General features: G+C 46.7%; 1 protein-coding gene across 3 annotated transcripts in view; it reads right to left on the minus strand.

Annotated features, from left to right (window-relative positions):
• The window catches only part of ARHGEF37 (Rho guanine nucleotide exchange factor 37), a 55218-nt gene that overhangs the window by 7134 nt on the left and 21221 nt on the right, over positions 1-26863 (minus strand). For all 3 annotated transcript variants that reach the window (XM_038535057.1, XM_038535056.1, XM_038535055.1), the window contains exons 4-11: positions 20807-20954; positions 12132-12331; positions 10650-10780; positions 9897-10001; positions 7331-7441; positions 6306-6635; positions 3963-4091; positions 523-718 (exon numbers count right to left, since the gene is read on the minus strand). In XM_038535057.1, coding sequence (XP_038390985.1) covers positions 523-718; positions 3963-4091; positions 6306-6635; positions 7331-7441; positions 9897-10001; positions 10650-10780; positions 12132-12331; positions 20807-20954 — 1350 coding nt within the window. The remainder of the gene's footprint in view (positions 1-522; positions 719-3962; positions 4092-6305; positions 6636-7330; positions 7442-9896; positions 10002-10649; positions 10781-12131; positions 12332-20806; positions 20955-26863) is intronic.

Genomic DNA, 26863 nt, shown 5'->3' on the forward strand with positions numbered 1-26863 from the left:
ATGCCTCTCTCTGGAAGACACTGCCAGGCCACCTCCTCTTGGGTGCAAGGTATCACCTGCCATCTGTCCAATTATACTGGGGCACCCAGACATGAGCAGCACATCCAACGGTGGAACCAGTGCATGGGAGACAGGCCCACACATCCCTCATTCTGGATGCCAGATGTCTCCCATGTAGCTGGGATCGAAGCACCCCCTCTGCATATCTACCTCTTTCAGGGTGAGGCTAGAGTTCTCTCCATATCTGTCTACCTCAGGGGTCTGTGAGGTCACCAAGGCAGCGTCCTAGTCTTCCTTGCACAGTGCCCAGCACACAGCAGGTGCCTGATAACGGATCTGTGGCATGTCACTGACCACACTGAGCTGGCTGTGCCCCAAGCCATGCATTTTTCACCTGTGCCAATTCCCATCCTGGATTTGCACAGTCAGACCCCTGCCCACACCAGTGCCTGCATCTCCCTGCTGGCTTCCCATTGCGGGTTTCCCCAGAGGGAGGGGAAGAGCCCATGAAGCTCCACATACCCCCAGTGTCCACTAGCCAGCGGCTGCTGTTGCCTTTTGTGTCTTTGTTTTGAAGGAGAGCCACAATTTGGCCCCGTGGCAGTGTCAGGTCCAGAGTCCCGGCTCCGCTGATGTTGCTCGTCACCTGGTACAGCTTTTCGGGGCCATACCTGCTCAGGAGAGCCTGCACCTGGCGTTCAGCCCCTGGAAGGAGTGGCTGGGGGGGAGGAGGGATGAAGAGAGACACAGGTGCCTGAGTCGGCATGTCCAAGCCAGTGCCTGTATTTGCCCGCCCGCCCGCTGACAGCCAGGAGTCGTGGGCCGAGCCTACCTCTGCTGCCAGTGGGCAATTGTCTCCTCACTAATAGATGGCTGACTTGGAGGAAGAACACAGACTCTCAGTATCCAAAGGAAGCTCAGAAAAAAAACCCTCTAATTTAGGGAGCCTGGGTGGCTCAGAGGTTGAGTGTCTGCCTTTGGCTCAGGTGGTGATCCTGGGGTCCTGGGATCGAGTCCTGCATCGGGGTCTCCAGAAGAAGCCTGCTTCTCCTTCTGCCTGTGTCTCTGCCTCTCTCTTTCTGTCTCTCATGAATAAATAAGTAAAATCTTTAAAACAAAAACCTTTAATTTAACCTCTGAAACCCCTCCGAGGTCTAAACTTCTGGGATTTTCTAAAATCCTAATTCAGGTTCCCAAATTTCTCCAGGTTACAGAACTCCAGGATTGGGCCCTATATTCTGGCCACAGCATCAAGCTAAATTATCCTGCAGGAAAAAGCCTGCCACAGGTCTTTCAGCCTGAATGAGCAGGACTCTGAGTTTCAGGCAGGCACCAGGCCTTACTCACGCAGCTACTCTGACAGCCAGCACAGGGTGACACGTGTAGACCCTCCCTCACGTGTGAAGAAGTGCTACTTTTATTCCACAAGTATTTACTGAGCACCTACTGTTTTATTTTTTAATTTTTAAAAAAGATTTTATTTATTTATTCATGAGAGACAGAGAGAGAGGCAGAGACACAGGCAGAGGGAGAAGCAGGCTCCATGCAGGGAGCCTGTCATGGGACTCGATCCCAGGACCACCACCTGAGCCGAAGGCAGACGCAACCTCTGAGCCTCCCAGGCTCCCTAAATTGGGAGATTTTTTTTCTGAGCCACCCAGGCATCCCGTACCTACTGTTTACAAGGCACAGTAAGCTTTGTGAATGGGGTAGCAGAAACATAGGAGACAGCTTTGCCCTGATGGAAATTGCCATCCAGCTGGGAAGAATGACTCAGTGGCACTTTCCACACATCCAAAAGTCTCCTGGCATTGCCTTTGTTTTCTTGTTCATTGCTTCCAGCAAAAGTCTCACCAAGAAGGGGCTCAGGGGTGACTGTCCCCTTTTTTATAAAACAAAGGAGAAACTAAAAATGTTGAATACAGATTGACGATATATTCCCTCTCTGACTAAATGTGTGTATCTAGCCATCATATTATACATAGTTATTTTTGGGGAGGAGATGCTTGGTGTGGGAAAGGCAGGCAGAAGTGCCCTTCGGGGACCTCTGGGCACAGACTGCCATCACCCCTGCTCCAGTGGGTTTGCTAGTTAGGATCAAGAACCAGGAGAACCTGATATTTCTAAATAGGCCCTTAGGTGGAAGTGGAGACAGAGCAGCTTTTTTTTTTTTTTTTTTTTTCCAGAATGGAGCTGTTAACCCGAGTAGAAAAGCCAGTGGTGTAGAAACATCTGCCTTCTTTCTCAAACCGGGAGGCCCAGGCAGAGAACGGCAGTATTCCCTGGAGGTACCAAGAGGAAACATGGGAAAGTATCACCAGGACTGTATCTGTCCTGGGTGCCACCTCACGTCTGTGGGCTCTGTACCCTTGGCCAAAGAAGTCAGGAATTTATAGGAGGGGTGTGTGGGGTGGGGCTGAAACATAGGTGGAAAAGAGGGAGTATCTCTTCTCTTCCTGTCAATTTGCAAAACACATTGGGATATGGTCTTTCCATTCGTTTCTGTTGTTTTGTTTTTCTGAGTCTTCTCTTTTTTTCTATAACCAACCTGGAATGCTGAGTGGCTGCTCTGCTCTTTATTTTCCACACCTGTCCTCCCCCCACACTGCAGGGCCCAATGCCACTCCCCTACACACCCTTCCCGTCCCCCCCAGGGGACCTGGGACCTGCGGCTGGGGCAGTCTCAGTGGGTTGGGTGGGGTGGGGGGAGGGCGGCTGTGGCCCAAGGAGTCAGCCCTCCTCAGAGAGGACCTGCTTCTCTGATAGGTCTTTGACCTTCTCTGCATTGCAGCCAGGTGTGCAGGCCACCTGGCTGGGGTGGCTCTGCTGGGCTCCTTTACTTATGTCTCTGTGTCTCCCTTCTGGGGAATCCTGGCACTATCTCCTGACACTTCACTTCACATTTCACATGTAATTGAATATACGGCTTCAGTTTCCCCCAGTCCAGGCCTGCCATTCTGGGATCCCCTTCTCCCTTCAGCTACTTCAGTTCTGCTTAGAAAATATACAACTTGGGGATCCCTGGGTGGCACAGCGGTTTAGCACCTGCCTTTGGCCCAGGGCACGATCCTGGAGACCCGGGATCGAATCCCACGTCGGGCTCCCGGTGCATGGAGCCTGCTTCTCCCTCTGCCTGTGTCTCTGCCTCTCCCCCTCTCTCTGTGTGACTATCATAAATAAATAAAAAATTTAAAAAAAAAGATAAAAAAAGAAAATCTGGGATCCCTGGGTGGCGCAGTGGTTTAGTGCCTGCCTTTGGGCCAGGGCACAATCCTGGAGACCCGGGATCGAATCCCACGTCAGGCTCCCGGTACATGGAGCCTGCTTCTCCCTCTGCCTATGTCTCTGTCTCTCTCTCTCTCTCTGTGTGCGACTATCATAAATAAATAAAAATTAAAAAAAAAAAAAAAGAAAATCTACAACTTGGATATATCCTTTGAGTCGACTAGAAGATGCCCTTTCCTTATATTGTAGAGAAAAATGTTTTCCCCCCAAAAAAGCATTTGACCAGCTGAAGTCTGTAAACCATAATGCAGCTGAGATACTCTTTGCAATTAAAAATTCCATTGCAAAAAGAAAATTTAAATGAGGTGTTATTCCAACTTTTTATTTATCCTAAATGCTGGTATTTGAAGCAGGTTTGGTGAGATGGTGAGGAAACAGAATAAGCTTTGATAAAAAGAAAAAAAAAGTGCAAGTTCCAGGTTTTTGGATGCTAATGCCACTTGTCTGTTCTTATGTCTGATTTCGCTTACTATTCTGCTGTGCTGTGTACCGGCCACGAAGAGCATGTGCATAGGTGGGTGTGAATCCCAACACCCCCTCCAGCTCACAGACAGAAAGAAGAGGGAAAGGGCCCAGGGAGCACCAGGGATGTGCAAGGAGAGCGGAACAGGGGTGGGGCCTTGCCTCACTGGCAGGTGAAGGTCTGGACCCTCCACGAGGCAAGGACCAGCACTTACTTGGGTGGCGGGAGGCGGCAGCACTTTGTCCAAGTTCTCTCGAAAGGAGCGAAGCTGGTGACCAGTCTGGCCCAGCGTGTCCTCTACCAGCTTCCTGAAGGCTGGCTCCGAGAGGTGGGAGTGGGGCAGCTGGGTAGGACAGACATGTCATCAGAGCATTCTCTGGGACAAAGGGGACAGACTCTGGCAGCCTACCTTCTAGCCCCAGATGTGTGAAGTTGGGTCTTTTTGTCTGGGACTACCCCACTCAGGGTCCTTTGAGAAAGTGTGCCTGGGGGAAGGGGGGGTCCATGAGTACTGCCTGCCGTGGAGCTGTAGCCACAGGGCTGGTGGTCACGGCCTCCCTTCTCCCATAACTGTGAGCAGCCCACAGACTAGATGATAAACCCAAGCAAGACCAAGTGGAATCCTCCCGTCAGATTTAGCATACGAAGGCTGAGAACGAGAGGAAAACTGTTCCTTTAGATCCCGAGGTGTGAAGGTGTCTGCGATGTAAAGCTGTCTCTCCCACCACGCAGAAAAAGGTCGGCCGAGAATGAAGCCGGCCCAGAGAGGGAAACAGGGCTGGGAGGTGGAGCAAAAGTCGGAGCCCTGACGACACTGTACTGAATGTACCCTGTCGGAGGCTCGACCCCCTCCCAGGTCTCCCTGTTATGCAGGTTAGGATGTTCTTCTTTATGCCTAAGCTGGCTGGGAACCCAAGGAGTTCTGAGGAATGCTCCATCAGAGACCTTGGCCCTGCTAGCCACCTCCAGCATTCTTACCCTGGAGGAACCAGTAACAGAGACGCGTCTTCTCTGCTTGTCACCAAACCCCCGGCTCTTGGTTCTGACCTGGTGCCTTTCCACCGCCCCCGGGAGGCAGACAGACTTTTGTTCTACCATGCAGGCCTTCCCCGGGCTCCACAGGACCGGTCCAGGTGGATGGGCCACGAGCCACAGGCAAAGAAGCTGGCACCAATCACTGACTGGCCCGAACATTCTAAATTACAGGAGAGGCCCTCTTTCTGCTTTTATAAAGTTGATCTTCCCGCTATTGGCATTCTGCAACAGTCCCCAGCCCTGCACCTCCCAGTCTAACACGAGGGGCCTGGCCGCCCTGCAGACAAAACTAGAGGGCAGGAAGAGAATGCCAGGATCGGCTAATCAGATTGACCCTCTGCCTTAAGGAAAGAGGAACGCTTCTTTTTACAGATGGTTCAGGCTTAATTAAATTCAAAGGGAGTGTCTGAGACAGAACTCTGTACTAAATGCTTTGAAGGCCAAAAAGAATAAAAGCCAACAGTTCCAGCCCTCCTCAATAAGGAGAAACAGCTTCACTCAGCACCCCAACCAAAGGCAACCTCTGCTAAGTGCTTAGTTGCACATCCTAAGGGCTGTTGGACTACAGAGGATGGGTGAGTTCTCCCAGCCGGAGGGGGATCCTGAGAGCTTCAGGGGGAGCTTCATTCACCTGTCACATATTTGGGGTGTTCCTACCATACACCATGCACTGGGACAGGCATGGCAGGCAATGGGCTGGGGGGGGGGGCATTCCAGGAAGGAAGGAGTCTATGCAAAGGGACGTGGTCATGCTCAGAATGGGTGTGCTGGAACCAGGACTGTAGGTGCGCAGTGGGACAAGATGCTGCCGAGGTGGTGAGGCATGCGTGGGGGACCACTGAGCTGGGGCCCATGAAACACAGGAGATGGCATGTGGTATGAGGAGTGCTGGAACTGCCCCAGGGCCAGCTCTTCTCATAGGCTGCCAAGCACTGTTCAGAGTCCAGGCTCTGGAGTGGAACTGTCAGGGTTCAAATCCTGCCATCAGCTATGTGGCCCTGGGCATGCTGTTGAACCTCTCTGTGCCTCAACTTCCTTTCGGAATGAGGATAATGATGTTACCTGCTCTACAAGGTCACTGTGAGGAGGAGGTGGGATGATACAGAGAAGGTATGCAGTAAGTGCTCATGAAGACGCAGCTTCTAGAAGTAGGCAGGAACACCAGCTGGAGACATTTACCCCTGATTGTGTAGAAGGGGCCTGGCCTCTGTCACCAACTTCTTCTAATACACTCCAAGGATTGACCCCAAGGTCTGCTATTTTCCCAGCAGAGCCTTTTGCTTCTGAATCCCAGAGCCCATGAATGGCCTGGAGTTCCAGTTCTATCCTTGCTTTCATGATCTGATTCCACTAGTGCAGGGAGAACTGGCACAAGAGAGATCCAGAAGGTGTCTGGGGCCACCTCCTGAGCACCTGATGGCCTAATCTCACTCCATCCCAGCCCATGCCAACGGCTGGCTGAAGGCGCTATGAGGCCTTGCCTGGCTATTCTGCAGAGGAGCCCCAGTCCCAGAGGCCTCACCTGGGCCAAGCTGCCCTCTGCCCTCTGCAGCACGTGCTTTGCAAGGTCCCGCTGGAGGCCCACGAATGTGCACAGGATCTGGCCCAGCCAGTGCATGGCCAGCTGGTTAAGCTGTGGTAGCTCGGCCACTAAGAGGGAGTTGAGGGCCTGGTACGTGTGCCGGGCCTCCTGCTCCTCGTATGTCACACTGCCCGCCTCCAACAGCTTCTCTTCCACCCTCTCGAAGTCCAGTAGTTTGTCCAGACGCTTCTTGATCAGGTTCTGAGGGCCAGCCAGGGCTTTAGCCAGGCTGCACAATGGCTGCCACACCAGGCCTTCCAGCCGCTGCTTCTGTGGGGAGAGGTGAGCTTGGGGCTGGGGAAGGAGGTGGCAAAGGGTAGGCACTGCGAGAACGGGATTTGGGACCTAGGTAGCACCAGTCCCACACCGACCAACTAGCTCTGACCTCTTGCATGTTATCTATCTTTCTTGTGCCTCAACACACTCATCTGAAAAATGGGGATAGTGCATATATGAGCTTAGCAGAGTGCCTGGCACTTCCTAACATCTGCACACGGATCTTAAAAGATTTTGTAGAGAGTGGTGATCACAAACACAGTCTTTGGGGATCAGATCTCATCTACTAACTGACCATCTGAATAACAGGAAGTCATCATCTCTTGGCCTCTAGCTCTTGCCTGCAGAATGAGACCCTTAATAGCATCTACCCTATAAGCTGTGTTGTGAGGATTAAAAGAGATGAGGAACGTAAAGGGCTGAGCAGCTTATCTGCCTGGCAGATAGTGAGGCACAACAAACATCAGCTGGGGCTATTTTTATCAGTAAAATGCATTAATAATAATCCCCGCTTTGCTGACTACTCTGGGTGGTTACAGATGTGACAATCCACTGGGGCTCAAATTCACGACCCTGAGATCAAGAGTTGCATGCTCTACTGACTGAGTCAGCCAGGAGGCCCCTAAATATTCTTAACGCCCTCTATCACCTGTCTCACCAAGAAAGGGGAAAGGAGAAGCTCCACTCACGAACTGTGGGAAGGCCTGCAGCTGGAGTTCTCTCATCAGGCTGCAGTACTGTACCACAGGCCCCCCAGGGATGTCCAGATCGTATTCCTGGGGCCTGAAGCGGAGGAAAGCCTGGACCCAGAGCAAACGAGAGAGACGGCCAATCAGGACCCATCGTAGCCCCCTTGCACCTAAACCTCCCACCCCCACTCCCGAAGAGATTATCTGGGCTCTCTGCACACCCACCATGAGAAGGAAGCACCCAGCCTCTTCCATCCTTGCACATCTTGGGTGATTAGAATGTTCTTCCTTAAACTGAACCAACATCTTTCTCCTGATTCCAATGCTTCCCAAACTTCATGTGTTTGCATATCACTTTTGTGATTTTACTGCCATGTCCATAGTCCACATATTCTATTAACACTTGAAATCAACTAACCATTCCTATTTATATCAATGTATTTTTTAAAAGATTTATTTATTTATGATAGACATAGAGAGAGAGAGGCAGAGACACAGGAGGAGGGAGAAGCAGGCTCCATGCTGGGAGCCTGACATGGGACTCGATCCCAGGACTCCAGGATCATGCCCTGGGCCAAAGGCAGGCGCTAAACCGCTGAGCCACCCAGAAATCCCTCAATGTATTTTTTTAAATCACCTTATGACATAACCACAACGGGCAACCAGCAATAACTGCATAAATAGGCATGTAAGAATAATTGCTATAGGGCAGCCTGGGTGGCTCAGCGGTTTAGCGCCGCCTTCAGCCCAGGGCCTGATCCTGGGGACCCAGGATCGAGTCCCACGTCAGGTTCCCTGCATGAAGCCTGCTTCTCCCTCTGCCTGTCTCTCTCTCTCTCTCATGAATAAATAAATAAAATATTTTTTTTAAAAAAAAAGAATAATTGCTATAAGGCGTCTGCCTGGGTGCCTCAGTGGTTGGGCATCTGCCTTTGGCTCAGGTCGTGATCCCAGAGTCCTGGAATCGAGTTCCACATCAGGCTCCCTGCATGGAGCCTGCTTCTCCTCTCTCTGCCTATGTCTCTGCCTCTCCCTCTGTGTCTCTTATGAATGAATAAATAGAATCTTTTTTTTAAAAAAAAGAATAATTGCTATCAAAACAAACAATGTCATTAAGTTCTGTCTGGATGTCACTGCCTGCAGACAACACCCAATCCAAGACTGGCTCTGCCTGTGTTAAAGAGATACCAGCAAAAGAAACTTCTCCTGGGGATGCCTGGGTGGCTCAGACCATTAAGCATCTGCCTTTGGCTCAGGTCATGATCCCAGGACCCTGGAATCCAGCCCCACACTGGGGTCCCTGCTCAGCAGGAAGTCTGCTTCTCCCTCTGCCCCTCTTCCCTGCTCCTGCTATCTCTAAAGACTAAATAAAATGTTAAAACAAAACAAGAAGCTTCTCCTGGACTCAGAGGATTAAAGGGAGTCATGTGCTTGCTATGGGCTTCTACAACTACACTGTGTTGTCATGTAAGCCTGCATCCGGGGAAACATAGCCTAATGCTTCCAAATACCTGTCCTACTCTGCAAAGCCAGATGTGTCTCCCACGTGCCTCTGCTTTCTCTCTCATGGCTTCTCCATCCTCTCTCTTGTGGGCTCTGAGAGCCTTCCCCTCCTGTCTCGCTGTACTGTGACAGGATCCTGCTGCCTTCTGTTGGGGGGCCCAGGATGGAGCAGGAACAAGCAGGGGGACCTGCCCCTCACAGACAGGCCTGCAACTATGACCTGTCTCATTTTCCACACTTCCTGGAAGGCCACCCATTATCCAAAGAGCCTGTTATTATCTGACCAAGCTGCTTTGTGCAAATGGACATGACTGAGAACCACACGAAGGGACGAAAGGGATGGAATGAGTCAGCATCGATGACAAAAGTGAAGGAGGATTTTGGCACAAGGAAAATGTTGAGCTGGATGGCATGCAAGCTGGTGTTCCTGCGGGCTACATTTTCTTGGGCCTGTGTAGCATTTAAGTTTTCATCTAATTTGTTGCTCACATGGACAGATCATGAGATTTCATCTGAAAGTTGTTTTTTTCCCCCTAAAATCAGAACTGGCTACCCTGGCTCCAGATTCCCAAACAGCAACAGCTTCTCTAAGCCAAGTAACAGCTGCCCCTTTAGATCTGATTCATCCATACATTCAGTCAGTCAAATTCTAAATATTATTATGTATTTAACTCTACTGAAAAGTCTCATAAACAACTGGTCACACATTAAGCCTCAGACACCTGCACATTTCACTTAATAATATTATCTGTCTGACTCTTTCAGGCACCTGAGTTTGTTACCTGCTCCAGGTGCCAGACTGGCAGGGTCCCTCTGGAGGGTTCAGACCCCAGTGAATTTTAATCCTGGCCAGTGGGAACCTCACCCCCTACGAGCTCCATGAGTTCAGAAACTGGGGAGTGCTTGCCTATGGCCCTTCTTCTGACCTGCAGCCAGAGACTGGGTGACCACGTCCATTTGGTTCCTGCAGCTGGTGCTTTTACCAGCTTGGCGGATGGGCCCTGCATGCCTCCTGCCTAGGGGACCCAGCCCAGCCCAGCCATTATTAACTGCAGGATCTCACCTCCAGATTATCCAGGTAGACAGCCATATTGTTCTTCATCTCTGTCACACACAGCGACACCCAATGGAACCTCTCTTCTAAATCATCAAATTCCTTGTCTTCTGTCTGAGAGGAGAGTGAGGTTTGTGAGAGCAGAGAATATCCATGCCTGGGGAGTGTGGAGGGGAGTAGTATACACTCACGGCCATGTCCCAAGCTCTCATTGGGGACCACCTTTCCACAGCCCCACCCATCAAAGCCAGGTCCTCCAGCCCTAAAGATGAGTGGGACGGTTAGAGGCAGTGAGTGCAACTTAATGGTTTTGTACTCAGGCCACGGAATCAGATATATGAGCGTATGAGTCCTGGTTCACTTGCTTCCTAGCTGTGTGACCTTGGGCAAGGGTTTTACTCTCCCCAAGTCTGTTTCTTCTTCTGCAAATGGGGTAATAAAAACACCTATTTCATTGTGTTGATCAAATAATGCCAGATTTAGAGTAAGTACTCCATCAACCTGAACTGCTACTAGTAGCTAGTCCAGGCCGGTTCCTTGCCGGGACCCGAGATTAGCTCTCCTATCTGCGTAAAAAGAAACTCAGAGAAATAGTAGCACAGGATACAGTGGAGAAAGTCCTACCCTGGCCTCTGCCTGGTGACGCGGTGCTCAGAGGTCATTTTAGTCCCTTAGCCTCAGCTTCCTCATCTCTGAAAGTAATCTAAGCCACCTGCCCCTGTGGAATGACTGGGATGCCACCCTTTCTCCATCCACGCTCACCTTGGGCACGAGCCCCGCCTCCTGCTTCAGCAGCTGGCTCAGCCGAGTGGTCTTCTTGGAGAGAGTGTGTGTGTTGAGGCGGGCCAGCCGCTCCCGGAGGGTCAGCTGCTCCACTTTGGTGTACTTGGAGGCTGCGCCAACAGAGGAGAGTCAAGGCATGGGGACCAAAGCTGACCCAGGAAAGCAGGCAGCCCAGACATGCCTGGCTAGGCATCTACTTGGGCTCTCTTCTCAAACATCAGCGGCACACCTGTTAGAACCCCAACTTGTAGAGGAAAAGCCCAGGGCTTGTTCCAAGGTGTGAGCTCTGGTAGAACAGCTGCCCGTCTGCTTGACTTTGGCAAGGCGCCACTTCTTGGGGCTGTTCCTCATTTGTACAATGAGACCCGCTACCTTACATGATTGCCAGGTGGATCACATAAGATAGTGGGTCTGAATGGACTTTCTAAAGAACTCAAGAGAGATGATTGGCCTGAAGCTCCTTGGCCATGGTCAGCCAAGCTGGTGCTCCACGGGAACCACGCTTTCCCCACTCCTGGTGCAGGGCCTTTCACTGACCCGTCACACCACCCCGGGCCTGAGTGTGAAACCCGGCTCTGCCTCTCACCAGCTCCATGATCTGGAGCAAATGATTTAAGCTTTCCTTTGACCTGTGAGATGGGGCTGCCACTGCCAGCCGCAGAGGGTAACTAAGGATCAAACCAGATAATGAATGAAAGACGTGTCACAGCCCTTAGTAATCATGAGCTAAATTATCACTATTATACCGTCTAGGTCATGCAAGTGAGTTTACTCTCTACTTGGGACACTGCTTCATTTTCCAAACCTTTCTGTTTTAACAATCTGGGAGACAGAGTTCCCCATGCACTAGCTGCCCTTCCCAAGGTATATACACAGCTCTTGGATTCCTTGGTATTCATTTCTCCTCCACAGCATAACACCCATGTGGTTTGCATGGGACTGATCTTACTTTGGTTCAGGAGGTGGGTGCTAACTGGGATAAATCAATTCATATAGTCCCAACCCCCTGGCCACAGTCATTGGTTCCAAGAATAATACATAAGCCAGGTCTACACCAATCGGCTCATGACATTCCCCTAACCATGGTGATTGGTTCAGGGTGAGCACATGACCCAAATGGGACCTATCTGAATCTCGAAGAAAGGCCCTGTTTTATGCTGGGGGTGCGTGGGGTGGTGGTGGTGTGCAGATATGAGTATTAGAACAGCAATAGTCATTTACTATTATGAGGGAGGCCAGCCTAAAGATGAAGCTGACACGCAGTAAAGAGCCCAGATGAGAGAGTTATAGGGAAATGGAGCCAGCACCCTGATCAAACCCTACCTAAAGTCCTATTACCTCCAGACTTGAGGTTATAGGAGCCACTACATTTACTTTATTAATGAAGATAGTTTGAGATTAGTGTTTTTGTAGCTGGAAGCATTCTTACTGACAGAGCCCCTAAATCCCCCAAGTCCTTACCCACTTCCTTGCGCCTCTTGTACTCATTGATGTTGGTGTTCACGTCCTGGAGGGCAGAGGCAGCCCTCTGAAGTACAGGGTAGGCACTGGCGTCAGGGACTGTGTTCTCCAGGATTTTCTGCAGCAGCAATGGGTACTTGGTAATCCTCTGCAGAGGGATTACCAGTAAGAAACTGAGGCCTGAGGGCCCAGCTTGTGGCCTGAGGGAGAAGGCTGGCGTTAGGTAGGGAAAGCCCACCCTTTTGGGCACCAGGAGCCCTGGGCTCTAGGCCCAGCTCTGCCATTTAACTCACTGTGTGCTCTAAGGCAAATCAACCTCCTTATGTGGTTCTGTTTCTTCATCTATAATGCGGGAGATCTAGATGCTAGACAGGCACTGCTAGTTCTGGGCCCTAGTCCCCCATCTGTACTAAATGTAATGATCAGTTCTCTGTCCTCTGCCTCCTTGGCTTCTCAGCAGCAGACACAGCTGATTAATCCCTGCTCTTGAAACACTTTCTTCTTCTAGCCCCAGAGGTACCCTTGGTCCTGCTCTTCCTGTTCCATGAGCCATTCTCTTGGCCTCCTCTACTAGACTTGCTCCAATGCCAGAGTGCCCTAGAGCCTTCACCCCCCTCCGCTCACTCTCTTACTGACTTCATTTAGTCCTATGACTCTAAACACATCCCCAACCCAGACCTCCATTTCCAGCTTCTGTCCAGAGCACCAGACTCACACAGTCAACTGCCTGTGTGACATATCCACTGGGCTATGTCCCAAGCACAACTCTGTATGCTGGACATCCATCTGATATTTTATTCAATAAAATGGTTCTGCAGCTTTAAAAGCTGAAAGTTTAAAAAAAAAAAAAAAAGGGATCCCTGGGTGGCGCAGCGGTTTGGCGCCTGCCTTTGGCCCAGGGCGCGATCCTGGAGACCCGGGATCGAATCCCACGTCGGGCTCCCGGTGCATGGAGCCTGCTTCTCCCTCTGCCTATGTTTCTGCCTCTCTCTCTCTCTGACTATCATAAATAAATAAAATTAAAAAAAAAATAAAATAAAATAAAAAAATATTTAAAAAAAAACCACAGGAATTCTAAGTTTATAGAGATGCATTTAAAGTATTTAAAGGTAAAAGGTCATGATGTCTATTATGTGTCTTTAAAATAGTTTAGCTTAAAAATAGATGAAGCAAAATGTTAACATTGATTAATTTTAAAGAGTGGTATGTATTTATTACATTCATCTATTTTTCTATAGGTGTGAAAATTTTCACTGAAAAAAGTAAAAAAACAAAACCCAAGAATGAGTAGTGTCAAGATCCCTTCCAGATGCACTACTGATAAGTGAACGACTACTTCTAGTTCCTTTCTTGCTCATGTCTGGGATTTGCAGATAGAGTGCCCAAGTCAATGGCGTCTGGGGAAAGGCTCCCTTAGTCTTCCCTTGATCATGACCAGTGGCCCTCAGATCTGCCTTTCAAGAAGTTTCGATCTTCAGTGTCTAAGCATTCCTCCTCCAAGAAGACTCACAGATGCTGCTCACAGCCATTCTCTGGCCCCCTCTCCATGGTACCCTTGCCTCTGCTCTTCCTCCTAAGGAAATATTTCCAGACCAAATATCCAGGAAAGCAGTCGTGAGGCTAAGAATAGGCAGAGCAGGTGGGTGCTCCTCATTAGCTGTGGGGTGTTAGGGGAGTGGCAGGGGTAGGATTACCTGTCAGGACATGCCTACGCTGACCATCTGCTCTCACCACGGGTTTCCTAGCACTTGGCTGACCATGGCAGGGGAGATGGAAAAAGTCACCAGATATCTGCAAAACTCTGTCCTCTGCGCTTACTTTCCATGGGAAAGGGCCAACTGCCTCATGGGGACAGCTGTCACTCCACAAATAAGAGCACAGGGGGTCTTCAAAGAGATGATCACAGTTCTTCTCCACAATTATCAAGGAGTCACAACAGAATTACGGCAGCCTTTTATGTTTAGTTTTTCTAAGGTAATCTGGAGGGGAAAAAAATTTTTTTTTAAGTAGGCCCAACATGGGGCTAGAACTCACGACCCCGAGTTCAAGACCTGAGCTGAGATCAAGAGTCAGATGCTTAACTCACTGAGACACCCAGGCAGCCCTGGAGAAAATTTTTTAAGCGGCATGTCAAATAGGCAACACAAATTAAAAGATAATTCCCCTTCCCCAACAAAGAAGAAAAAAGAGAAGAAAAGAAAGAAAAGAAAAAACAAAGGAAAAAAAAGAAAAGACTTGATGGGATGAGCACTAGGTATTATACCATATGCTGGCAAATCGAACTTCAATAAAAAGAAAGGAAAAGAAAAGAAAAGCCAAAGTAAGGTAAAGAAAGATAGATAATTCCCAGAGCTGGGTGGGTACAGGGAGACAGGCCCACTTATATTCTCTTGGTGGGAGCAGTGATTGGTAAATTCTTTTTGAAGAGCAGTTTAGCAATTTGTGAAATGTACAAATCCTTTGTTCCATCATCCTACTCCAGAAATTTATCCACAGAAATGTCAACTCAAGGGAGCAAAGATAAAAGCAGAAGTTACCAGCAACTCTATCACAGTAAAAAACTGGAAACAAACCAGATACCTATCAGCAGGGGCTTCGTTAAAAGACCATAGTCTGTGAGCCACCCTGGAAAGGAACTGTGCCGCCCTTAACAAGAACACAGTAGAACTACTCCTAGGGTTGTGAAAAGATATTTATAACCATGGTTATGTGAAAAAGTGAAAAAGTAAGTTCCTGAGGTGCCTGGGTGGATCTGTTGGTTAAGCGTCTGACTCTTCACTTCAGGTTACATCATGATTTCAGGGTTGTGGGATCAAGCCCCGCATCGGGCTCTGTCCTCAGTGTAGAGTCTACTCATCTTTCTTCCTCTGCTCCTCCTCCCACATCCTCTCCCTCTCTCTCTCAAATAAACAAATAAGATCTTCATAAAAAATGAAAAAGTTCTAAAAAAGCATGTGTAATAGGAGCCCCTTAAAATTTCTCCCTTCCTTCCTTTCCATCCATCTTGTCTGTCTGTAAATGAACAGAAGAAAGTCTGGATAGAAAAGGTTAACTATCAGGTGGAGGGATGAGGAAATGTGGGACCAAGACCAAGGGATGATGGACTTTTTTACTCTTTCTTTATATACCTGTGTTTGTTTGAATATTCCCTTTTTATCAGTAAGCATACATTACTTTTATATTTAAAACAAAGATTGCCAAGATTGCCAATAAAGGAAAACAAAGACTGTCTGCCTTCTCCAAACACTGCCCCAGCCATCATTCTGAAACTGTGGGTGCTTTGTGCTTGCCTCTGCAGGCCAGTCTCTTCCCTGCTGCTAGCTGCAGAACTTCTGCCTCCTGTCAGGGCAAGCCCTTGACCCCCTTAATGCAGGAGCTGCATTGAGAGACAGGATAAATTAAACACTCCACCCACCCAAATAAAGGGTAGGGGGCAGCATGCATTTTGGAATCACTAAGAATCTGATTAGATGGTATCATCCATCCTGACTGGATGAGAAAGAACCACTTCATAGTTGGTGTGGTGATTCCAGTTGGCTAAGCTCCAGAAAGAGTCCCATGATCACACAAGAAAGGCAGGATTATTGTTTCAAGAGATAGGAGCTGAAAAGCAATCCTGGCAGGAAGAATGGCATTCCTGGTGCAACTTTAGAGCACAGGCTCTCATTGAGGGCATGGTGGAAATGTGCAGGCACTGGGCTGTTCTAGGCACTCAGTGGGCAGGGACCAGAGCAGCAGGCCATCTGCAAGGTCAGCCTTGCATCATTGACAACAGTGCTGTGTCTCCTATGTCCCTGTGAGCATGCACAGACTGAATGAATGCCTCAAGATTGCAATTGTGATTTCAAGAACTGGGATTTTTTTTTGTGGCACTTCAACTCCATCTACTTACCACAACGCTGGAAATTATTAGGATGCTACCTTTCATAAACAAGACCCAGATCATCTGCAAGAACATCATACATCCTACTTCCTCACATCCTCTGCCCCCTAGAATGTAATGTTATCCCTACGTCATTTATGTTATTTCCTTCTTTTCCTTATCATACACCAGGAGGTCAAATTTGCTCTCATTGCTACTTGTCATGCTAGGGCATGCACATTCTCTGCTCTTTCCTTTTTCGATACTTCTTATGGGGAATGGTTTCTGACTTTTCCTTCCTTGAATCCAAACTTCTTTATTATAAGTAGGTGCCAGCATCTGATTGCTTCATTAGATTTTCTCGGGTAGTGGTGCCCAAGCATTTGCACACTGAAATAATATCACTTTATTAGACATTATTTTTCTTTTACTTCTCCTTTTTATTACAGTTAAGCCAGTACATTGATTTTTTCCAGTTCTATATATATATATGCAAGATATACACACACACACACACACACACACACACACACATATATATACACACACACATATATATATATTTCAAGACTATATGTCAGGATGATAATTTAATGTTTGTTATAAAAAAGGAGCATTGAGGGACACCTTAGTGGCTCAGTTGGTTGAGTATCAGGCTCTTGATTCTGGCTCAGGTCATGATCTCAGGGTCATGAGATTGAGGCCCTCATAGGGCTCTGTGATGAGCGTAGAGCCTCCTTAAGATTCTCTCCCTCTCTCTCATTCTGCCACTACCCTCAACCCTTCCCTCCTTCCCTCTTTTAGAAAAAAAAAAAAAAAGGTAAGCATCTGCCTTTGGCTCAGGTCATGATCTTGGGGTCCTAGAACTGAGCTCTGCATCAGGCTCCCAGCAGGGAGCCTGCTTCTCCCTCTGTTGCTCCCCCTGCTGTTCTCTCTCGCTCTCTCTTAAAAATAAATAAAGAAAATTCTTTTTTAAAAAGGAGCATTGAAACCAGTAGAGCCGAGAGCCACAGTGTGGTTTCAGAGAAATACAACCCCTGCCTAGACAAGACAACTGGGGTTTACAGTGTCATTTGGGTACCATGAGTCCATACCCCAATGAGGTATAGTTATTATGCCCCCTTTACACACAAGGAAACCAGGTTCTGAGACATGAAATGGCTCTGCCAAGGTGAATTAGATTCACCTTGGCAGAGTCAGATTGGCCACTGGACATTGTGGCACCAGGGCCCATGAGAAAGCCTGGACTGGTCTGGCTGGGAAAGACCAGAGTGTGGAAAGCATGACAAATAGCAGCCTCTGTGCCAACCAGGGCCCCTGGACAGTGCTTCCAACATGCCTGAGCTAAATGCCAGTATTGGGCACCTGGGAGATGTTATATCAAAGTTTCTGACTTCATTAAAAAAATCAAGAGGATCTGGCCACAGTGGATTCACATTCCTACACGACAACTGAGGCAGATGGTTTGTAAACTAGGGCTGTAATTATTCGACTCTCTGTATTCACATCCTTTGTTGTGGTGGCTACTGTTGTATCCACACACTTTGAATATGTCTTCGGAGCTCCTCCCTTTGAACAGTCGGGTCTATTTTTCCACCCCTTGGGTCTGTCACAGCATGCCGATTCCCAGCCAAGACCTCCAAAGTCCCTCCCTGCCCCCCTCCCCCTTCCTCTGCCCTCCCTTCTGCTCTCTCCCTGTCTCACCTGTGACCACCATGTGAACAAGCCTGGGCCACCTGCCAGATGATGAGAGGCTGTATGGCCAGAGCTGAGTCAGCTCACATGTCTCAGATACACAAGAGAGCCCAGCCAAGATCAGCAAAGCTGACCTACAGTTGATGACAGGCATATGAAGTACGCAGCCAGGGCTAGAAGGATCATCTACCGAGCCCAGCTACGTTGCTAACATGCCCCAGCTTGAGCCAAATAAATGTCTGTCTTAAGCCATTCTGTTTTGGGATGGTCTCTTACATAACAAAAGCTACTCGATAGAGCAGCCCAAGGGAGAGGCTGGGCTGCAGCCTGTCTCTACACAGGATCTGTTGGCTCTGGTTGGCTGCAGTCTCCACTGCTCCCTTTTGCTCCACATCCGCCTCCTTGCTTTCCTCATTTTTGTAACCTGCCACTTTCCTATTGAAATGTATTTAGCGACCTTGTAAAAATCTAAATTTGTAAGAACAATGGAAGGATCGATCAAAGGGAGGAAGTATGGGACACCTGGGTGGCTCAGCAGTTGAGTGTGTCTGCCTTTGGCTCGGGGAGTGACCCTGGAGTCCCGGGATCAAGTCCCACGTCGGTCTCCCTGCATGGAGCCTGCTTCTTCCTCTGCCTATGTCTCAGCCTCCCGCTCTCTGTGTCTCTCATGAATAAATAAATAAAGTCTTTAAAAAAAAAAGTGGTGGGGAGTGTATGTACTCTGGCGGGGGGAGGGCAGCTGGGAGGGGCCAGGACATGGGTACTTGAAAAGGAGGCTTCAGGGGGTTAAGGGGATAGGCAAGGGAGGAGGGGAGGCAGTAGGAACTTCCACAGGAGGCAATGTCATCTCCAAAGATCTAAATCTACATGGCCTTTCTCTGGGTGTAAAGGGAACATCTAAGTAAGATGAAATAATAGTAGCCTCTCTTCCTCCTACACTATTCTGATTATCAGAAAATGACCTTCATCTATCTCCATTTGGGGAGCTTGTCCTGAGGGAAAATAGAAGCCTTTTTGAAACAGAAAAGAAGAACAATCCCAGACAAGGAAATATAAACAACTTTTAAATATACAAAGAAATGACCAACTTTAATAATAAGAAGTAAATGCAAAATGAAACCACATTGAGACACCATTTGTCACCTCTCTCAGTCGCAAATATTCTAAAGTTTAATGACACACTCTGGTGTGGCTATGAGGAAACAGACACCCACATCTTGTTCATAGGAATGTAACCTGGTATAGCCTTTACAGAAGGAAATTTTGCAATACCAGAATTATCCATACATACTTTCTTTGAGTAAGAAGTCCACGTCTGGACATATACCTTACAGAAACACCTGTACCTATGGGGCACCTGGGTAGCTCAGTTGGTTGAGCATCCAACTCTGGATTTCTGCTCAGGTCATGATCTCAGGGTCAAGAGATCAAGGCCCGCATGGAGCTCCGCACTCAGCACAGAGTCTGCTTGAGAGTCTTTCTCCCTCTGCCCCTCCCCTCACTCATGTACATGCACTCTCTCTCTCTAAAATAAGTGAATAAAATCTTTAAAAAAAAAAAAATACTTGCACCTGGACAGCCCAGGTGGCTCAGCGGTTTAGTACCACCTTCGGCCTAGGGAGTGATCCTGGAGATTGGGGATCAAGTCCCACATCGGGCTCCCTGCAGGGAGCCTGCTTGTGTCTCTGCCTCTCTCTCTCTCTCCCTCTCTCTCTCTCTCTGTGTGTCTCATGAATAAATAAATAAAATCTTAAAAAAAAATACTTGCACCTAACTAAAATGGCATATGTTCATGAATAATCACTGAACACTATCTGTAATATCAAAAGAAAAGAAGCAAACCACTGTCCATTAATAGAGACTAGTTAAATAAACTGGGGAGCAGCCATGTGGTAGAAGAACATGCTATTCAAAGGATTATACATGTATATATTGAAATGGGAAGATGTCCAAGACATATGGTAAGTGAAAAAAAAAAACTTTCTTTAAAAAGGCAGTAAAATAAGAGTATATACTTATATTTGCTCTATATGTATTAAGGAACACTGCAAAGATCCATAAGCAATTTACAAGTGGTTACCTCTACTTTAGGGCTGGGAGTAGTATTTGTGTGGATGAAGGGACTTGATTAGACAGGACACGATATTTTTTTTATTTTTTTTTTGCTGCATAAATGTGGATGTTTTAAAGCTTTTGAACTATGTAACTATTATCCGTTCAAAATCTTAATTTAAAAAATATCTTCTAGGGGCAGGCCAGGTGGCTCAGTGGTTTAGCGCTGCCTTCGGCCCAGGGCCTGATCCTGGAGACCCAGGATCAAGTCCCACGTCCGGCTCCCTGAATGGAGCCTGCTTCTCCCTCTGCCTGTGTCTCTGCCTCTGTGTGTGTGTGTGTGTGTGTGTGTGTGTCTCTCATGAATAAATAAAATCTTTGAAAAAAATAAATAATAAAAAATATCTTCTACCCACTGATGCCAGCTCTGGGCAGTGAGGCCACTCAGGGCAGTTTTGATTCTGTTTCATGGGGCAGTTTTCAGCTATCTATAGAAAGGCCTTCCAAGGTAATACAAACCTGCTTCACACCACTGCCACCTACAGCACATAGTTCCCACCGTCTCACTGCCCTTCCCATGGGAGACATGAGTGCTGTTCACCCAGTGTTTCTGCTTCTCCACCTCTGGACACCCTGGCAGGGTAGCACACCCTGGCCTCCCAGTGGTTGGACATAGCCATGTGATTAGTTCTGGCCCATGAATTGTGAGAAGTGATGAATATCATCTAGTCTGGAGCACTTAATTACCAGCATCAGACCCTCCAGAGCTCTTTTGTCTTTTTCCACAGTAATTGGCAATAATCCAGAGAGGGCCACATGTCAGCTTAGGTCCCAAAGTGAGGATGGCAGAGAGAAGAGGCTCAAGTCAACCACAGTGGAGCATAAGGAAGGTATAAACCTTTGTTATTTGAAGCCACTGAGAGTTGGGAATTGTTTGTCTCCGCAACCTAACCTAAGATACTCCTGAAGCAGCATGAGCAGCACCAAGGAGGGGTGAGACCTTGACAGCTCCCAACCTCAAGGTCAATGGCAGCAGGAGCCAGTGCTCACTGGTTATTCTACTCACACCACTGTTTCAATGATGCCCTGGATCTCTCGCTGCAGCTCTGGCTCTTTCCGGTAGGCCTCCACCAGCAGCAAGGCCTGGTCGTAGCTGGCACAGTAGACCTTGTAGACTCGTTCCAACTCCTCTTGGAATTTCAGGAATAAGTTACCTGATGGTGAAAAGGCAATAAGAAGCCCTCAAAGGCATATCTGTATGTTCCCTTACTTGGGACACAGAGGTGGTGAGTGAGACGGCTAAGCCCTCAGCTCTGGAGTGAGACAGACAGGTCTAGCCAGTTCTGCCACTTTGGGCAAGTTACCTTTTCTTCCTGAGTTTCCATTTTTTTAATCTCACTTTCAAAAGGCTGCCATAAGGATTAAGTGACAGAATGATGCAGAGCTTCAGGTTGGTGCACTGGGAGTCTTAATAAAGGGTAGCTGTCATAATGGCAATAATATTAATAATTCTCATATTTGCCTTACAGTTTACAAACCATATGCAAACACAGTATACTTGTGTTATAGCTTTACAATCACCATGTGTGGCAAGTACAACTTCAAACCTCCAGTCCAAAGATACACTTTAGCAGAGCACAGATAGTCACAAGTATGGGCTTTGGAGTCAGAGAAAACTAGGGCTAGATCTCCAGTCAATCCTTCCCCTGTGGCACAACCTAGCGCAAGCACTTGACCTCCTGGACCCTCCATTTTCTTATCCATAGACTGGAATAAAAACAGTATTTACCTCCTAGTGTTTTGTTAGGAATAAATCAAATAATGCATGTAAAAATACCTGACAGAAATTTTACTCACAAAATATTTACCAACAGCTTATTTATGGATTATATGCAGGCATTCTTCCAAGCTCTGTGAACAAAACAAAGCCTCTGCTTAATGGAGCTTATATTCCAGTGGGGAAAACGACAATAAGTAAATATACTGCATATGTTAGGTGATGATGATACCAAGAATCAATAGAAGGTGTTAGAAAGTAGTAGATCTATTTAAGGAAGGCCTCCATGAAGATGTGCATGTTTAGCAGAGACCAGAACCACCTGGCCCTGGAAATGTGTAGTGGAAGCTACACTCCAGGCTTACGGAAGGAAAAATGCAAAGGGCTTTAAACTGTAGGCAGGAGAACACTGGACATAAGGACAACAGCAAGAAGGCAAGAATAGCTAGACCAAACAAGGGCACAAAGCAGAGAAAATAAAAAGAAACTAACACCAGATCACATGGGGCCTCAAAGTAGGTAGGTTAGATAGAGTAAAGTGCTTGGATTTTATTCCAATGGTGGCTGGAAGCAATAAGAGAGGTTTGAGCAGAGGTGATCTGGTTTCTGTTTTAAATAGGTCACTCTGGGATCCCTGGGTGGCTCAGCGGTTTAGCATCTGCCTTCGGCCTAGGGCATGATCCTGGAGTCCCAGGATCGAGTCCCACATCAGGCTCCCTGCATGGAGCCTGCTTCTCCCACTGCCTGTGTCTCTGCCTCTCTTCCTCTCTCCCTCTCTATGTCTCTCATGAATAAATAAAATCTTTTAAAAAATAAAAATAAATAAATAAATAAATAAGTTACTCTAGGGACGCCTGGGTGGCTCAGCAGTTGAGCATCTGCCTTCAGCTCAGGGCATGATTCCGGGGCCCTGGGATCGAGTCCCATGTTGGGCTTCCTGCACGGAGCCTGTTTCTCCCTCTGCCTACATCTCTGCCTCTCTCTCTGTGTCTCTCATGAATAAATAAACAAAATATTTAAAAAAATAAATAAATAGATCACTCTAGTGCTCGATTTCAGCAGCACATATACCAAAGTTAGCGTAGTCTCTGCACAAGAATAATAGGCAAATCTGTGAAGTATTCATATTTTTAAATCAGTAATTTATAAGATTGGTTACCTGTAGCAGGTGGATGGACTGGGGTAGAAAGAATGAGGGAATGGGAAAGGGTAAAAGGGATGAGAGGTGAGCATGGAGTGAATGGACTGGAACTGTAGGTATCAGTATGAACTCATTGTTTTTTATTCATGAAAGACAGAGAAAGAGGCAGAGACATAGGCAGAGGGAGAAGCAGGCTTCATGTGGGGAGCCTGATGTGGCACTCGATCCCAGGACCCCGGGATAATGACCTGAGCCAAAGGCAGATGTTCAACCACCGAGCTGCCCAGGTGCCCCTGAACTCATGGTTTTAAATATATAGATAAAGATAGATAGATATAGAAAGAAATATAGATAAGCGTATATGCATACGTTAGTATGTATATATTTCCTAGCTCTATTAGCTGACAGGGCAAAGCAACAATGACACCCCAGAGGCAATGAGCACACCTACAGCCTAGAGCCTGGTGTCTAAATACCATTCCCCCCAAATGGGAACCAGGGCTTCTAGGAGAGATGGTTGATTCCGAAGATGGGGCAGGGAAATACAGATGATCCTGGAACATCTTGTGGTGTCAGAAAACAGGATGCACTCAAAAATTGTTAGAGGCATACTGACAGGACACAGGACACGGGAGCCAACTTGAAGGAGCTCTCAACTGGTACAATCAGAACAAGAAAATAAATAATGATAGTACTAGATTCTGATTCATGGAACAAAGTAAATGTCCAAGAGTCCATATTGACATAAATAAATAATTGAACAAGTGAATAGGTGAGAAGAAAAACTGCAATTAATAAGTGTAGAAGGAATAAGCTATAAAGAAATTACCATGAGAACACCAGTAATAATTATTGTAGGCAAGAGCCACTGATGGATGCTAAAAATAATGGGTGAAAGTTTGCAATGAAATAGGACATTTGCATAATATCGAAGTTTTTCTCCATAAGCTATTTATAACAAGGAGGAAAATAGTAACCTTATAGCAGAAAAACATAGAAGATATTACCTTCTACCAACAATGTGATCAAAGTTAACATTATTCAGGACATCTTGGGTGGCTTGGTGGTTGAGCATCTGCCTTTGGCTCAGGGCATGATCCCCAGGTCCAGGATCAAGTTCTGCATTGGGCTCCCTACATGGAGCCTGCTTCTCCCTCTACCTATGTCTCTGTCTCTGTCTCTCTCTCTCTATGTCTCTCATGAATAAATAAAATCTAAAACTAACAACAAAAACAAACAAAAAAAACAAAGTTAACATTATTCTAAGTAGTAACACATAGCAACATCATGTGCCCCTGTTCTGAGGCACTAAGGAGGACAGGACGCTGGCCATGATGTTATTGCCAAAAATGCATAACCTCAACTTAAGAATGAAAATCACTTTAATTTTATAAATATATAAAATGTTTATAAAATATACATTTTTATAATTTATAAAATATATATTGTACATACCATAAACTTTCATAAGATCTATAAAATCATTTCAATATTAATAACTGAAAACTTCAAATTGAGGGCTATGCTACAAACTTGGCTCAGATTCTTTAGAGGTATTGTGGTCACAAAGGACAGACAAGACTAAAGAAGGCTAAGAGAACATGGCAATAAAGTGAAACGTGGTAACCTAGATTGGATCCTGGACCAGAAAAAAGACATTCATAGGAAAGCTGGGAAAACGTGAAATATAAGGTCTGTAGCCTTAACAGCATTGCAATGATGTTCATTTCCTGGTATCAACAATTGTACTTGGAATATCTGAGATGTTAAAATCAGGGGAAACTAGATCAAGGGTTATACAGGACCTCTGTATTTGCCACTTTTCTATAAATCTAAAATTATTTTAAAATTTAAAAAGTTTAAAAAGAACTTTGAGGGCACTATGCTAAGAGAGAGCAAAATATAGTAGAACAAATACTGTATGATTACACTTCGATGAGTTAGTGGTAGCCAAATTCACAGAGACAAAAAGTAAAATAGGAGTTACCAGAGGCTGGTTGTGGTTTAGAGGGTGCAGAGTTTTGATTTACGATAATGAAGCAGTTCTGGAGATGGCCAGTGACTATGGTTGCACAACAATGTAGACATACTCAATGCCACTAGACTCCCACTTAAATATGGGAAAAATGGCAAATTGTATATGTTAGGTAGATTTTACCACAATAAAGAAGTTTAAAGATGATTTTTTAAAAACCCTGAACACCAAGGTTTATAACAGCTTTATTCATAAATAAATGAATATGCCTAAACGTGAAAGTAATCAAAATGCACTTTAGTAAGTAAATCCATCAACTGTGCCATGTTCATACAGTGGAATATTATTCAGTGATTAAAAAGAGAAAAAGAAAAAAAAAGAAATGAGTTATCAAGACAGGAAAAGAAAGGAGAAACCTTAAATGTATATTGCTAAGTGAAAGAAGCCACTCTGGAAAGGCCTCCTACTATATGATTCCACCTATATGACATTATAGAAAAGGCAAAACTATGGAGACAGGAAAAAGATCAGTGTTTACCAATGGTGATGGGGAAGGAGGGATGAATAGGAAGATTTTTAGAGCAGGCAAAGCACAAAATTCTGGGGGTGAGGATACATTCTACTGTAGAGTCTACTCTGTACACTCTACTTAATTTTTCTATAAACCTAAAAACATTATAAAAAGTAGTCTATTAATATAAAAAAGAGATCTATACTATGTTGAGACTTAACTAGGGTGTCCAAAGTGGTTATGGGAATGGCTGTTAGAACACTACTTCAAGGGCAGCCTGGGTGGCTCAGGGGTTTAGTGCCGCCTTCAGCCCAGGGCGTGATTCTGGAGACCCGGGATCGAGTCCCACATCGGGCTCCCTGCATGGAGCCTCCTTCTCCCTCTGCCTGTGTCTTTGCCTCTCTCTCTCTCTCTCTCTCTCTCTCTCTCTGTGTCTCTCATGAATAAATAAATAAAATCTTAAAAAAAAAAAAAGAACACTACCTCAAGTACCCACAAGAGTCTTTGGTTGTCCATCTAGAGGGAAGTGATTAGGATGAAAAGAAATGTGTTAGCCATGAAAGAGGGTGGGGAACTGTGGACCACAGAAAGCCCAGCTGACCCTACTGCCTGCTGAAGCTACAGGCTGAGCCTCTGACCTGGACTAGGCCCCCGTCAGATGCATGGGATGTTGCCTTGCCCACCGTGGTCCAGCTTTCAGCAAAGATTTCCACAATGAGACTGCCACCCAGGACCAGTCCTCATCCCCAGTTCTGGTCCAGCCAATCCTCAGAGAGAATGCCTCAGGAGAAGCCCCCAGAAGGAGGGAGAAGATAGGAAAGAGGACACAGAAGTGTAGCTATCGAGAATCTGCATGCTAAGAGATGAGCCAACTACAGAACCCCTCCCTGCTAAGAGAGCCCGGGCGTTGCCTTGACATCTAGGGTGGTTCTCACATTCTCCTTAACCCAGTGCGCATCAGCGGGAATGTGACTGATGGCAAAGAAACTGTATCATAACCCATGTGACTAGGGGCCGAAGAAGGCAAACTCCCAGAAAGCACGCTATCCAAAGGAGCAGGAATGCCAGGAATGCAGAAATACAGACATGTTTCCTTTCCTCTTGTCCTTTGGACACAGACACAAGTCACAGTAGTGAAAAAGTTATTCCCAGCATCAGAAGAATACCCGTAGCCAGGATTAACTGGAAAGATGAGAAGGAGAGGCAGGATGGACAAGAGTTAGGGCTCAACCCTGCCTGGTCAAGCTGCGGAACCTTGGGGAAGTTACTTAACTTTTCTGAGCCTCAGGCTTTCCTTTAGTAAGATGGGGATAATAATAATAGTAATCAACAAGTCACAGTACTGTGAGAATGAAAGAGCTAGGACATGTTACTCAGAGTCACGAATGGCACATTTCAAAGAGGCAGAGACTGAGACTCAGAGACATGAAGGAACTTGTGGCCGGCAGAGCCTTGCCAGCCAGACTCCAACCCATCAGACCCACCCTGCCCAGATGTGGTAGTCACCAGTTACACGTGGCTTCTAGGCACTGGAAATACAAGATCTCAATTGCAATGTGTATAATACAAAAGACACCGGATTTCAAAGACTTAGTACAAAAAAAGAAGTAAAATAGCTCATGAATCATTTTATATTGGTTACATGCTGAAATGTTAGTTTGGACACACTAGGATAAATCCAATATATCATTAAAATTAATTTCTCCTGCTTCTTTAATT

The sequence above is a fragment of the Canis lupus genome, chromosome 4 (assembly GCF_011100685.1).
Source record: "Canis lupus familiaris isolate Mischka breed German Shepherd chromosome 4, alternate assembly UU_Cfam_GSD_1.0, whole genome shotgun sequence".
Taxonomy (NCBI): domain Eukaryota; kingdom Metazoa; phylum Chordata; class Mammalia; order Carnivora; family Canidae; genus Canis; species Canis lupus.